The sequence below is a fragment of the Mauremys reevesii genome, linkage group 2 (assembly GCF_016161935.1).
Source record: "Mauremys reevesii isolate NIE-2019 linkage group 2, ASM1616193v1, whole genome shotgun sequence".
Lineage (NCBI taxonomy): Eukaryota > Metazoa > Chordata > Testudines > Geoemydidae > Mauremys > Mauremys reevesii.
In genome coordinates this window covers 179805375-179820190 of record NC_052624.1, presented here as the reverse complement: position 1 = coordinate 179820190, position 14816 = coordinate 179805375, and the positions used below count along the sequence as shown (strand labels likewise).

At 45.6% G+C, this 14816-nt stretch overlaps 1 protein-coding gene across 4 annotated transcripts in view; it reads left to right on the top strand.

Moving 5' to 3' along the window:
- The window catches only part of KIF13A (kinesin family member 13A), a 198636-nt gene that overhangs the window by 123131 nt on the left and 60689 nt on the right, over nucleotides 1-14816 (top strand). For all 4 annotated transcript variants that reach the window (XM_039523229.1, XM_039523227.1, XM_039523230.1 and 1 more), the window contains exons 9-12: nucleotides 456-568; nucleotides 9158-9269; nucleotides 10991-11203; nucleotides 14274-14384. In XM_039523229.1, the coding sequence (XP_039379163.1) occupies nucleotides 456-568; nucleotides 9158-9269; nucleotides 10991-11203; nucleotides 14274-14384 (549 nt within the window). The remainder of the gene's footprint in view (nucleotides 1-455; nucleotides 569-9157; nucleotides 9270-10990; nucleotides 11204-14273; nucleotides 14385-14816) is intronic.

Here is a 14816-nt window from a genome sequence, read left to right as displayed (position 1 = left end):
TGACTACTGTAAAACCTGTCCTAGACAGAAGATTTTTGCTGCATTAGCATTGGCAACACTTTACTAGCTTACCGTGCCAGTAAAGTTATTGAACTTACACCATAGTTAATGCTATTTCATAAGTGGTGCAATCCTTAGGGATAAAGTGATATGAGAGTAACTGTTTAAAAAAATTAAAAAGCTTTATGGGAATTCCTTTTTCTTCAGGTTTCAGAGTAGCAGCCGTGTTAGTCTGTATCCGTAAAAAGAACAGGAGTACTTGTGGCACCATAAAGACTAACAAATTTATTTTAGCATGAGCTTTCGTGAGCTACAGCTCACTTCTCTAGTTTGTCACTGTTCATAATGCACTGCTCATAAAACAGCAGGATTTAAGTACTGCAAGTATATCTGGTTCTTTAGCATTTTGTATTCACATTTCTTGGCTATTTATCTCCTATGTTTCATTCTTCTAGAATTCTGGAGAGAAAGTCAGCAAGGTCAGCCTGGTGGATTTGGCTGGTAGCGAGAGAGTGTCTAAAACAGGAGCTGCAGGAGACCGTCTGAAGGAAGGCAGCAACATAAACAAGTAAGGACACTGGCAAATATGAAGTGTAAAAACGAATCTTCCAAGATTAGTGTTTCACTGCCTGCCTGCCTGGAATCATTTGTCATAAATCACTTCAAGTGATGCTTCTGGTGAACAAGCAGTTAATTACGTTTTTTCAGCAACTATGTGCTGAACACCACATTATACATTGACGTAGGGAACCTGATTCATACATGATTCAGGTGAGATCTTTGTGCTGCTTATTTGGAAAAAGTGACAACAGCAGTCTTAAAGAATACACCTTTGTGATTCATTTACACACCCTTTCCACAGACACATGTAGCAATCTCATCTTTGAAAGAATGTAAGCCATAAAAGGAAGAATACAAACCATAAAAAATTAGGTGAAAACTGGATGGCTTTGCTCCAACATTTGCTAAAAATATGTAAGAGTATAATTCACAGTTTAAGAAAAATAGGTCACAATGAAGATGTGTAAGTTTAAGGTTGCCTAGGGGCATCTGTAACTCAAGCAATGACAATTTATAGGGGATTTTGCTACCATAACTACTGTGTTATTCCACAAAACAAATACTTAGCATGATATCACCATTGTCTTAAATATATTAATTTCCTTGGGAAAAATGAGATAAAATGCAGCATCCAAACCTAGCTTTTTTTTTCAATTACCAATTTTAAAAGTTTCCATAAAACTTTTTTTTGGTTCTCTGTAAGGGGAGCAGGACAGCAGAGGTATATTTCAACAACATTTATACTATAATATTAAAAACCTAACCTCTTTTAGAAGCTGGACAGGTACAGAGATTCTTCTGTAAACACCAATCTACTTTGCATAAGGGTGTCATGTTAACAAGTTTACATGATTGGCACAGTAAGGTTAAGAATCACTACATGTGATGGGAAACTGGATGGCTTTAGGTTGGTAGTGCGGTATGTGGAGTCTTAACCCTCAAGGTCACTGATTCAATTCCAGCTGTTAGTTTTAGTTTCTGGTCAAAAGGAATCTCATGGTTGGTCACAGGCCTACGGGAAATGAGTTGGTTGTCTCAGTCTAGCGCCTAGTGGAAAAGTGACACATCACAAAGACCATTGTCACAACAGACGCTAATTGCCATTCATGCTGGCAGTCATGGCATATATACCGAGAACTGAATGGGCATTGGGAGTGAACTCTCCTCACTTTTCCCTATAACCTGATCCCTCCAAGTCAGGCTTTACATCCTTTATTGTGGTGGCAGTTTTGGAATCTTGCTCTGTCCATGCTGTATCTTTTCTGTGGATAGAGAGAGAGATTTCAGATCTTTCAGGAGTACTAAATTTTACTTTGAAATATTTCTAAAAAGAGAATAGAAAAAAAAATCCCTCTTCATTCATTTCTGTATGTACTTTTACCCCAAGTTAAGTTCTTGCATGGTACAAGTCTATATCCCCTTCATCCATTTATTCACTGCTCTCTATTTGGAACTCCATTTCATGCTTGAAGGCTGAAGAGAATTTCTTTAGTGTTGTACTGTCGTGTTCTTTACCTCTCTTTCCTGACACCTTGTAGAATTGTCTAACTCTTTCACTTACAAGAAGCCACAGAACTCGTATTTGTTTTGCACTTGGGGAAAAAAGACATTTTTATTTTGAGAGAGGTAGATTTTTCCCTCTCGTTCTGAAAGTGCATTGCAACCAATAATTAAAGTTTGTTTCTAGACGTTGTGCTACTAGAACTGATTTTCACAGAACACTGAGCATAAACCATTTCTCCTATGTGTTAATAATGTGTAGCACACATACTTTGTATTGTCACTCAGAATAGTATGTATCTGAAATAGATAGTGAGCTCTCTGGGGCAGACACAACAGTTGAGATTTCCAAAATGGCACGGAAAATTTTAGCAACACACCATCTTACGATAATCAACACATTTTATAACAGTGGACAGTGAATTTGACTGACTTGTAAAGTATCCTAGGTTTTTTTATAATGATTCAACAGCAGAGTGGCTATAATTGCTTGAAATGGCAATAATCGATTAGAACAGTGGTTCTCAAACTAGGGCCACTGCTTGTTCAGGGAAAGCCCCTGGTGGGCCAGTTTGTTTACCTGCCTCCAGGCTAATGGGGGCTGCAGGAAGGGCGGACAGCACATCCCTCAGCCCGTGCTGCTTCCCGCAAACCGCGGCCAGTGGGAGCTCTGATCAGCCGAACCTGCGGACGCAGCAGGTAAACAAACGGGCCTGGCCCAGTCCACCAGGGGCTTTCCCTGAACAAGCAGCGGCCCTAGTTTGAGAACCACTGCATTAGAATATAATCCATATTGATTGCTATATGTAACTGTTTTGGATGAGAATGTGAAAATAAAGGAAGGCAAAGCAGTCTGACATGCATTTACAGGGCTGGGCAAACCCTACAGTACAACCACATAAACCAAAAATTTTGCAGGGCGACTTCTGTGGCATCTAACCAGTTCCTGCAGATTTGCTTGGAAGTTCAGTTTCTACATAAAAGCAAACACTGTGGATGAAATAGACGCTTCTTCAGTTATATCCTCCCCTTCTCTCCCCCACAGCTCATCCTACCTCAGGCACTCCTTTTATTTTTGGGAATGCTTTGGAGGGTAGGGATAGTTTGCTCCATCCCCATCAGCTCCAGAAATAACTTGCATTATTTAAGTCTTAGATCTTGCTATCAGTGTATTAGACCCAGGAGTCTGCTTTCTGCAGAGAGCGCTTCTGTTTTGGTCTCAGAGGTAGTGCAACTCCTTTTAAAGGAGATGCACACATTGTGCTCTCTCACTGAAACTTTATTTGTTTTCTCTAGTTATTTACCTTAACCTAAAATAAGTCATTCAGGCTTACAGTCATCCAGATATGACTTCTCTTTGTATATAAAAAAAACATAAGAAGATGGCCCTCTCCAGCCTTCCTTCCAGAGGGTGCTGGGTGGCTACTTGTCTCCCCTCCATCAGGGTTTTCAAGGGACCTGCCCCATAACTGTCTTCCTCGGTCCTTGCAAAGATCTTCAGAAGAGCTGACTGTGCCTGCTTCTCTCCCAGTAGAGTACTGGCTAGCATACTGACCATAGGGGCAGCAGTACCCCACAGTCCTTTGCAATGTATCTGGGGAATCTCTAGAAAACGCATAATAAGAGGCACAGACTAAATCAGCCATTGATTAGTGCCTGCCAAGAGTTAAAGCACTCTTCTTAAACAGGCCGTAATTGCGATGCTTTTTAGTAAAACCACAGTTGTTGCTATCATAATTGTAACTACACCTTTACCCCGATATAACGCGTTCCTCAGAAGCCAAAAAATTTCACCGTGTTATAGGTGAGACTGCGTTATATTGGGGTAGGGAGAGGAACCGCTCCGTGCCCCAGCTCACCTTCGCTCTGCCTCCGCCTCCTCCCTGAGCGTGCTGCTGCCGCTCCACTTCTCCCTCCCTCCCAGGCTTGCTGTGCCAATCAGCTGTTTGGCCCGGCAAGCCTTAATGGGGGGGGGGGGGCGGAGCGGCGGGGCGGCGGCACGCTCAGGGCAGGAGGTGGAGATGAGCTGGAGTGGGGAGCGGTTCCTCTGTGCCCCCTGTTACTTGCTGCGGGCCTTCCCGGGGCCGGCCCGGCCTTCCCGGGGCCCTCCCGCCCCAGCTCACCTCCGCTCCGCCTCCTCCCACGAGCGCGCCGCAGCTCTGCTTCTCCTCCCTCCCTGAGGAACTGCTTGTGGTAACATGAATTCGGATATAACGAGGTAAAGCAGCCCCGCCCCCCAGAGCGCTGCTTTACTGCATTATATCCGAATTTGCTTTATATTGAACCGCATTATATCGGGGTAGAGGTGTACTAAGTAAGCCTTTGAAAACAAAATTGCCCACAATACTGTGTTCTGAGTAGCTTTCATAATACTAGGAGCAGTAGCTGGGTTCTATTTACTAAATGTCAATGAAAACCCTCTGAAAATGGGCTGAAACTATGCCATTCAGTGCAGCGTTCTCCTCTCTGATAAGCAAGCACCACCTCTACCACTGCAGACTTAGGCACTTGTTTCGAATGTGCAGGCCTCCAACTGCACAATAACAAGTGAGCCCAGTCATGCATAAGGAAAAAGGGATGTTGAAAATGTGAAACCCACAGAAGCGACTCTCTTTCATGTATTCTGCACCAGGCTGCCAAGTAAACTTACTCTTTCTGAACTGTCCCAGCTTATTGGGTGGTGGTGGTGGTTTTTGTTAAAGGGCATTATGTAAGCAATATCAGACAACAGCGTGTAGATTAGATTAAAGTAATTACACATCTCCAGTGCATTGTGAGTTATGAGGCAAAGTAGACACTGGAATCGTGTAATTATTTTATTGCAGACATTTCTCATAATACTTCCCTTACAATGTTTAGACAATGGCTTTTGTTACAATTTCTTCATTTGTATTTTTAAGGGATGTTCATTTCGGTGGTATTACATTTGTTAACAATTAGCTGTATAAAACAGATTGTATTGTATTATTAATAATAATAATAATACCTAGCTCTTGTGTAGCAATTTTCATTGGTAAATCTCAAAGCTTCTTACAAAAGAGGTCACTATCGTTATCCCCATTTTACCCAGTTTTGGGTGCAGAGGTTGCTTTAGTGCAGGGGTCGGCAACCTACGGCATGCGAGCCAATTTTGCCTGGCACGCGGCTGCCAGCCGGGGTCCCGGCTGCCGGCCCCGCTCAGCCCACTGCCGTCTGAGTGAACAGAACCCCAGGCTGGCAGGAGGCTGAGCGGGACAGGGGGCCGGCAGCTGGGTCCCCAAACCGGCAGCAGGCGTGGCCCCCAGCTCCCACCTCACCATGCTCGGATTCTGCGGCCCCCGGGAGTGTGAGCCATCGGGGTGCAGGGCCCTGGGCCTGCTGCGGGTGGGGCAGTGGCGGCGGCTCACTCTCCCAGGAGCCACAGAGTCTGAGGGGGGTGCACGGGGACCGCCGCCCACATGCATCTGCTGTAGAAACCCCCCTGGCTCCCCCATCACCGTGCTCAGGTTCTGTGGCTCCCAGAAATGTGAGCCGCTGCCACCCCTTCCACAGCTCCCCCCCTCCGGCTGCCTCAGCTTTCCACATGGAGTTTTGCTCCACGTGGAGCCAGCGTCTGACCAGCATGGGCATGGTAAGGGGAGTCCCGGGGGGCAGTCAGGGAGCAGGGGGAGGGTTGAATGAGTCGGGAGTTCTGGGGGTCCTGTCAGGGGGCAGGGAATGGTTGGATGAGCTGTGGGAGTCCCAGGGGTCTGTCTGAGGGCGGGGGTGTGGATAAGAGTTGGGGCAGTCAGGGGACAGGTAGGGGGTAGGGTCCTGGGGGCAGTTAGGGTGGGGGAGGTCTCAGGAGGGGGCAGTCAGGAGACAAGGAGCAGGGAGGCTTAGGTAGGGGGTGGGGTTCTGGGGGCAGTTAGGGGCAGAGGTCCCAGGAGGGGGCAGTCAGGGGACAAGGAGCAGGGGAGAGGTTTGGGGGTTCTGACTGGGGCAGTCGGGGTGGGAAGTAGGAGGGAGTGGATGGGGGTGGGGCTAGGGCAGGGCTCTCCCCTCTCTTTTGATTGTTGAAATATGGTAACCCTAGGTGAGGGGGGAGCCGGCGCCCACATACATCCACTGCAGCCTGCAGGAGTCCCTGGGGGGCGCCGGGCTGCAGCCTGGGCAGGAGGGGCAGGGGGGCATAGCTGCTCCCCGCTAGCGGCGCTGCCACCTTTGCAAGGCTGCTGGCCCCCTGCATCGTGCCGGCTCCTCCATGGCTGGGACTCACTGCTGCCGCAAGCGGGACACTCTGGCTCTCCAGTGCCTCTGGAAGGCAGCTCCTCCCTGTTGAGCTTCTGCAGCGGCCCAAGCCTGGCTAACCCAGTGAGTGGACTTGGGGCAGGGGTCACCGGGGTGGAGTGGGGAGGGCTCGTGGGCGGGGGGGAGGAACCTGGTCTGGGGAGCAGCCCATGGGCATGGCTGGCCCCTAGGGTCTATAAAGGCTCATTGGGATTTACCCCTCAGTGAACCGATGTGCAAGGGACGGGGGGAGGGGGCGGCAAGGTGGAAGTTTCGCCGGGGGCGCAAAATGTCCTTGCACTGTCCCTGCCCCAGTGGGTGCGTTCACCCCAGGTTAAGAACCACTGCACTAAACTGATAAGATCTGCATTTTAGTTTAATTTTAAATGAAGCTTCTTAAACATTTTTAAAAACTTGTTTACTTTACATACAACAATAGTTTATAAACTTATAGAGAGAGACCTTCTAAAAACATTTAAATGTATTACCGGCACGCGAAACCTTAAATTAGAGTGAATAAATGAAGACTCGGCACACCACATCTGAAAGGTTGCCGACCCCTGCTTCAGTGTTTTCCTTGGGACTACTTACTTGGGTGAAACTTTTCCCACTTTCTCTTGTTTTTATATTTCTCCTTATTCCTAGGAGTCTTCTGTTTTTGCCACTGTTCCTCTAGCTGATGGATATTCAACAGCACACCCTTAAGAGTCTGCTATTGGTGCTCCTTAATTGTCTTGGGAGGTTAGTCTGGAGCAATGTGTGGCACCCTAATATTTGCCATCTTCACAGCCTCTGGAAATGAGAGATTAGGGATCCAGGGATCAGTTTTCCCTGACAGTACTACAAAAGCTGGTGTACTTTCACTTATACAACAATTTAAAATTAAAATACCCCTTTGTGCTGCATGGTATGGTCATTCATACACTGGTATTCTATGTACAGATAGGCAAATATACATGCTAGGACGGGGTGGCCAACCTGTGTCTGAGAAGGAGCCAGAATTTTCCAATGTATATTGCCAATGTACATTGCCAAAGAGCCACAGTAATATGTCAGCAGCCCCCCATCATCTTCCCCCCGCTCCCAGCGCCTCCTGCCCATCAGCAGTCCCAATGATCATTGCCTCCCTCTCCCTCCCCACACCTCCTGATCAGATGTTTTGTGGTGTGCAGGAGGCTCTGGAGGGTGGGGAGGAGTGAGGGCATAGCAGGCTCAGGGGAGGGGGTGGTAAGGGGTGGAGTGGGGGCAGGGCCTGTGGCAGAGCCAGAGGTTGAGCAGTGAGCACCCCCAGCACATCAGAAAGTTGGCACCTGTAGCTCCAGCCCCAGAGTCGGTGCCTGAACAAGGAGCTGCATATTGACTTCTGAAGAGCCGCATGTGGCTCCAGAGCCACAAGTTGGCCGCCCCTGTGCTAGGATGTGTGAGCATAAGGACAAATTGACATGTCCCTCCCTAAATCTTATTTCCTTCTACTCCCTTGTCTATACTCCATCCATCCATGCCTCCTCTCATAACATCCCAGTATGTCCTTCTGCTGCACAATATTGGAACATCTTCCATAAGAGTTGTAACAGCTGGAACTCCTTCAGATCTCTCATTAAAGCACTTTTAGGCAACATCTTTTGACCATTATTTACTGCTTTTATTGCAATAACACTCAAAGGCCCCAATCAGGGTCATGGCCTCATTCTGATAGGCACTGTGCCAAGACCCACTGTTCCTGCATCTAAGGGCTTGCTTACACTTACAGTGCTGCAGCAGCATAGCTGCACTGGTGCAGCTGCGCTGCTGTAGCGTATGGTGATGGCGCTGCCTACACATGTATATGATGTGTAAGTACGAATGTAAAAATATATCTATATAGTATATTAAAATATGTAAATATAAGTAGAATATATAAAGGGCCAACTATTCCCACCTGCTCCTCAATCCAATCAGCATTAATTAGTTGATTCTTTGTAAAGGGTTTATGTGCGGATTGGGAACATGGTGGTGGGAGTAAGAATCTTTGCTTTAAAACAAGGCTAACTTCCTATTTTGCTTTAACTATTTTGTCAGTCTAATTTAGGCCCAGAACCTGCATACATTTATGCACATGCTTAAGCATGTGAGTAGTTCTGTTGTCTTCAGTCCCTCTTATTCAGCTCTACAGCGCCATCGGCAGTGCTTAATGAAGAAGTATTGAGGCAAAAGGTCTCTTACCTTTGGACTTTAGCCTGTGAGGAAGGGTACATAAGATGCTGTAACCTCACATGCTGAAGTATTTAAAATATTGTAATATTTTAACTGAGCTCCAGACTTTCGGGTTTAGTCTCATTAGGTTGCAGTATGGAATCCTAGGCAACCACTTGGGGCAGGTCCATACTCACCGCGCAGGTCGACGCGGTGAGTTCGACTTCTCCGAGTTCGAACTATCGCGTCTAATCAAGACGCGATAGTTCGAACTCCCCGTGCGCTCCGGTCGACTCTGGAACTCCACCACCGCGAACGGCGGTGGCGGAGTTGACCTTGGAGCCGCGGAGTTCGACCCCGCTGCGTCTGGACAGGTAAGTAAGTCGAACTAGGGTACTTCGAGTTCAGCTACGCTATTCGCGTAGCTGAACTTGCGTACCTAGTTCGACCCCCCCCCCCCCCCCTTAGTGTAGACCAGGCCTTAGACTGCTCTCTGAATCCAATTCTCTTTTTATAAATATGGTTACTTTAACAGGGATCTTTAGAAACTGTATATGAACAACTGCAAACCACAGAGTCTAGTTCTCTTTCAGGTTGTCCTCCTCTTCTGCCTTTTACCAAATCCTGTTGTTTGGAATATATATACAAAGCTGTTAATGTTTTGCTATTTTCTTAGGTCACTCTCAACGCTGGGATTGGTTATATCATCACTTGCTGACCAAGCAGCAGGAAAGGGGAAAAACAAGTTTGTGCCTTATAGAGATTCTGTACTAACCTGGCTTCTCAAGGTAATGCATGGTCTCATTTCACCCCGTAGACCAGTGGTTTTCAAACTTTCTGAGCTGAGCCCCCCTTTGACTTATAATTTGTAGTTGCCCCCACTCCCCAACCCAGACGAAAGAGACCCACAGACTAGGTGGCCCACTCAGGTGAGTCGGGGTGGAGGTGGCGCTCTGTCTCCAAGCCCCGCTGTGCAGGGCTGCCCCAAGCCTTGCCATGTGGGGCTCACCCAAGCCTCTGCCGCTGCCCTGGATGGGGGTGAGGGAGCACAGTGTGGGTCCTGCGAGGGGCATTATGGTCACACATAGGGGAGCAGAGCTCTGAGCTGCACCCAGGAAAGTGTGCAGTGAGCCTATGAATGCCAGACTCTGAACAGGCAGGCAGTTGAGCAAGCCATCTTCTACACAGTGAGCCACTGGGTGCCCTGGCTTTGCACCCCTCAGTGACTCCTGCTTCGAGGTCTGGCTGCAGCAAGGGGTGGAGAAGGAGCCACAGTGATCCTGAAGTAACACAGCTTGGGTGGTACAGACAGCGCCTCCTTCCTGGACTGCGCCCAGATTGCCTGTGGCTTGCCAGGACAGCTGCAGTCATGGGCAGGGAATAACCTTCCGGGGCACATGCGGCTGTCCACGGCAGGTGGAGATCCCACCCCTCTGCCGCAGCACTGGCCCGGAGGCCCCTGTCTGGACTTCTTTACGCTGTTTGAAGGTTGACAGATTCCATCACCCGGGGGGAACCACGCCACTCTGACGTGGGCTGGGGAGACTGCCTGTAATCCGCTCAGGCAGACCCAGGTGGCAGGAACCTATAGGCAGAGGGCAGCTCTGCACAGCGCTTTGGGCACCTCATGCAGCTCTGGGACAATACAAGCCCCATCCCACCCCCCTCACCTTTGGTCCCAGGAGCCACTGTCCATGCAGCCCCCCCAGCACTTCCTCTCTCCCCACACTTATCTGTGGCTCAAAATGGCAGCCTGTTTGACTTTGGCGCTAAATGCTGAGAACAGGAGTGTGAAGTCATCACGGGGGCAGCTATTGGAGTACAGCCATCCCTGTCACATGAGTGGGGAAGTGTTGGGATCTATGTTCAGGTTGGAGGAGCTGCTCTCCATTCCCAACCTACGCGGAAGTGCATCGTTGGTCTTGCCACTGCCTGCTCCTCTGCATGACGGTCATGAGCAAAAAGACACAAATTTCCTACACGTAGTTTCCTACCTTCCTCTCAAGAGGGGGTTGGGTATCGGGAGGGGCCGGCCCTGCGCTGGACCCCCCCAGACATTCCTCCGCACTCCTCAGGAGTGGTATGCCCCACAGTTTGAAAACCTCTGTTATAAACAAACTGTAAGCATGATGCGTTGTGGGATCAGAGCATACAGTTTGTGTACACACACCAGGTCTTGATTTTAATGAGCTGGGGAGTGGCTGCTGCTACCGACTTTTTTCCATATTACTAGGAACAGATTCTCTACTGCTGTTTTTGCTCTCCCAGCAGTGATATCTTATTACCTACGGTACTAATCTGTAATGGGATCATGTCTAATGCACTGAGACCTAGAAATTGTTTGAGTTATAGATCAGATTAAAATTAATCAGTGCACTTTGGTGTCTAAATAGATGTGATTCATATTTCAAATCCGTTCTTTGCAAGGGCACATTATGACTACAGAGAGCATGGGGTATGTTTTAATCTGTCCTGTATTCCTCAAACTTTCGAAGATTATGCTTTACAGGACAATTTGGGAGGAAACAGCCAAACTGCCATGATAGCCACAATTAGCCCATCAGCTGACAATTATGAAGAAACGCTCTCTACGCTGAGATATGCAGACAGAGCCAAAAGGATAGTTAATCATGCTGTGGTAAATGAAGATCCAAATGCCAGGGTCATTCGAGAACTACGTGAAGAAGTTGAAAAACTGAAAGAACAGCTCTCGCAAGCTGAGGTAAAGTAATTTGAAGCACTGTGTATCTAGAGTTCTGTAAAGAAATGTCACGTGTGTTGATAGGAATTTAGTTCTGTGGGTAGTTCTTACAACAAAGTATGGAAAGTGAGATTGCTATGTTAATTATATTGTAAGTCATTAACTTGGTTTCTTGAAATAAGGTGAAATATCTGATGGTTCATGGGCCTCTTGTAAGCATACACTGGGTTGCACAGAAGGTATGCTTTGCCAAACTAGATCCTTTCCTGAAGAACTTAATCTAAAGGAACAAGTAGATGCTGTGTAGTACAGCACAGAACAGACAGTGACCTGTGATCATAACTGCATAGTAGGTTTTCAACCTTTTTGTGTGTGGGGTTTTTTGTTTGTTTGTTTGTTTTGGGGGGGGGGGTTGGAAGGAGTGGGATGTAGATTGGTTAAGTTAAATGGGGCAATAAAAGACAGAGTCAGGAGACAAAACACTAAGGGAACTGGTTTGCTGTGACCGCTGCCTATTGTGCTAATAGTAATGGTCTCCCTGTTAACCTTGTTTTCCCCCATCTATATGTTGTTTTCACATCTTGTCTCCCACATAGATTGTAAGCTCTGTATGAAGAGGGGTGTGTGTGTGTGACCCTTTCCAGACTACTGCACCCTTTTCAGGAGTCTTGCGTACCCCAAGTTTCACCCCACTTAAAGACTACTTGCTTACAAAATCAGACATAAGAATACAAAAGTGTCACAGCACACTGTTATTGAAAAATTGCTTACTTTCTCATTTTTACTATATAATTATAAAGTAAATCAATTGGAATATAAATATTGTACTTACATTTCAGTATATAGAGCAGGTAATTGTAACAAGTAATTGTATTAAATTTTAGTTTGTACTGACTTTGCTAGTGTTTTTTATGTAGCCTGTTGTAAAACTAGGCAAATATCTAGACAAGTTGATGTGCCCTCTGGAAGACCTCTCCGTACCAGCAGGAGTACGTGTACCCCCGGTTGAGAACCACTGGCCTTATGGCATTTAGGTTCTGATCACTGAACCCTCTCAGTACTACTGCTTTGGACAAGCATAAAGAATAGGAGATGATTAGAGATGAATCTGAGGGTGGATTTGTGTAGTGTAAGCAAGAAAGAGAAGCTAGTGTAGAGGTTGTTAAAGAAGATATGAGGCTGAAATGGCCAAGTTTCCATGAACTCCTGTTTTTCTTTGTACTGTAGACCTATTGACTCTGTCCATAAATAAAAAAAAATGCCTAATTTTACCTATTCATCTAACAATTTAAAAACAAAATCAGGTTAAATTAATTAGTTTTGTATTAAACTGTCATTTGTGTTCATGGTATGTGAGCGACCTCTGACTGAATACTGTTGTCGAGCAGTGTTGGAATAGCCGCATTGGTCCCAGGATATTAGAGAGACAAGGTGAGTGAGGTAATATCTTTTATTGGATCAACTTCAGGATGATCTGATGAGATGAGCTTTCAGGTCTGGGAAATGTCCTCAGTGTGTCACAGCTAAATACAAGGTGGAACAGATTGTTTAGCATAAGTGGTTAACATTTACTTGATTTTGAATGGTGCCCTGAAATATGGGTTTCTTCAAAGGAAACCTGTACAACACCTTCAAAAGAGGAGCCATGGAGCTTAAATTCATAACTTTTCTAGACACTAAAAATCATTGACTGAATGGAGAAACTGGATTTATGGCTCATTACAGCAATCTATAACCCACTTAACCCCCCCGCCACTTTTTTTCCTTTCATCCATATAATTGGAGATGTGTTAATGGGCCACTTACCTTGAATGGTCCCTTGATATATATTATGGTAACTACTTATGCTAAACAATCTGTTCCACATTGTATTTAGCTGTGGGACTCTGCGTATTCTACACTGCAATTAAAAACCCCTGGTTGGCCCATGCCAGCTGACTTGGGATAAGGGGCTACTTAATTGCAGGGTAGATGTTCGTGCTTGGGTTGAAGCCCAGGCTCCAGGACCCTGCAAGATGGGAGGGTCCCAGAGCTCAGGCTGCAGCCTGAATATCTACATCGCAATTAAACATCCCCTTTGCACAAACCCCATGAGCCCGAGTTGGCTGACAGAGGCCAGCTTGTGGGTGTCTAATTGTAGTGTGGATATACCCTCTCAGTACATTTCCCAGACCTGAAGAAGAGCTTTTGGTAAACTCGAAAGCTTGTCTATCTCATCAGCAGAAGTTGGTCCAATAAAATATATTACCTCACCCACTCTGTCTCTCTATTGTCAAGGATGTATGTGAAGCTACCTAAAAATGCTCTGAATTTACCCAAAATTACCTGTTGTCTTGTCTGTCTGACTAAATTATGTAAAACTTTCAAGCTTACTGTTCTCCTACCCTTTTACTGACACCAAAGAATCATGAGAAACAAAAATACCTACTGAATTTTTTCTGATCACATGGATGGTCTCACCACCTTGTTTAATTGCTTTTTGACAATCATTAGGGTGAGAAGCCTCTCCTACTCCTAGAGCACATGTGGTATTGCTTTATACCCACTGCCTGTCCCAGTTTTCATCTTCAGTCCTCAATTTTTCTATAATTGGCTAGGACACCTACAAAATCGGAATAGGCAAAATATTAGGAACTCTACATGTGTGTCCTGAATCTAGTGAAGGCATTTAATCTAAATAGTTATGAGACGAATAAATTAAAGAAGGGTGATTGAGAATATCCAAGTACAAAGGAATAACTTGTTAGATATTTTTGTTTGCATATAGTCACGCAGTTTTTGCATAAATATATTGGGTCAGATCTTTAGCTTTGATAAATCTGCATAGCTCTGTTGACTCTGGTGGAGCTACCTAGATTTGCACCAGCTGAAAAATTGTCCTATTATTGTCAACTTCTTTCAGTGCTCAACTAGGAATCTGTTTCACCTATTCACAGTTTCCCCTGTAAAATTAACTCAACAAAAAAAGGAAAAATCCTGTCATGGCTCGATTGGTAATTATTGCTACCTTACTAAAGCCAGCTTGAGCAGAGTTATTTTATGTATGATGATATTTTAAAATTGTAATAATTTTCTTCTCTTCAACATTAAGGCCTTGAAAGCACCAGAGCTGAAGGAAAAATTGGAAGAATCTGAAAAACTGATAAAAGAACTTACAGTCACGTGGGAGGAAAAGCTAAGGAAAACAGAAGAAATTGCACAGGTAGTTCAGATACTTTAACTACTGAGACTTGGATCCTCAGCTGGTGTAAATCAACATAACTGTATAGACTTTAATGTATCTTTGCTGACTTACAATAGCTGAGAGTCTGGCCATGGATATTGCTGTTTCCTACTCCCTTACTTCTGTGGGGCACCTTCTCTTGGTCTTTCATCTTTTTTCTGTATTTTCCATTTTTTTTATCATTTCATTCAACCTTGCATCCAGAATACAGTGTAACTTGCTAACACTGATAGTTTCATTAGAATAGATTTAATGGGATCGCTGCCATGATAGCTAAAGTCCACTATATGTACTTAAAACAAATGGCAGTGTGTACAGGCCACTTTGGATTTGTAAGACCAAAGTAGGAACATGAATATAATGGGTGAAATCCTAGCTTAATTCAGAATTAAGATAATCCAAATGAAGGCC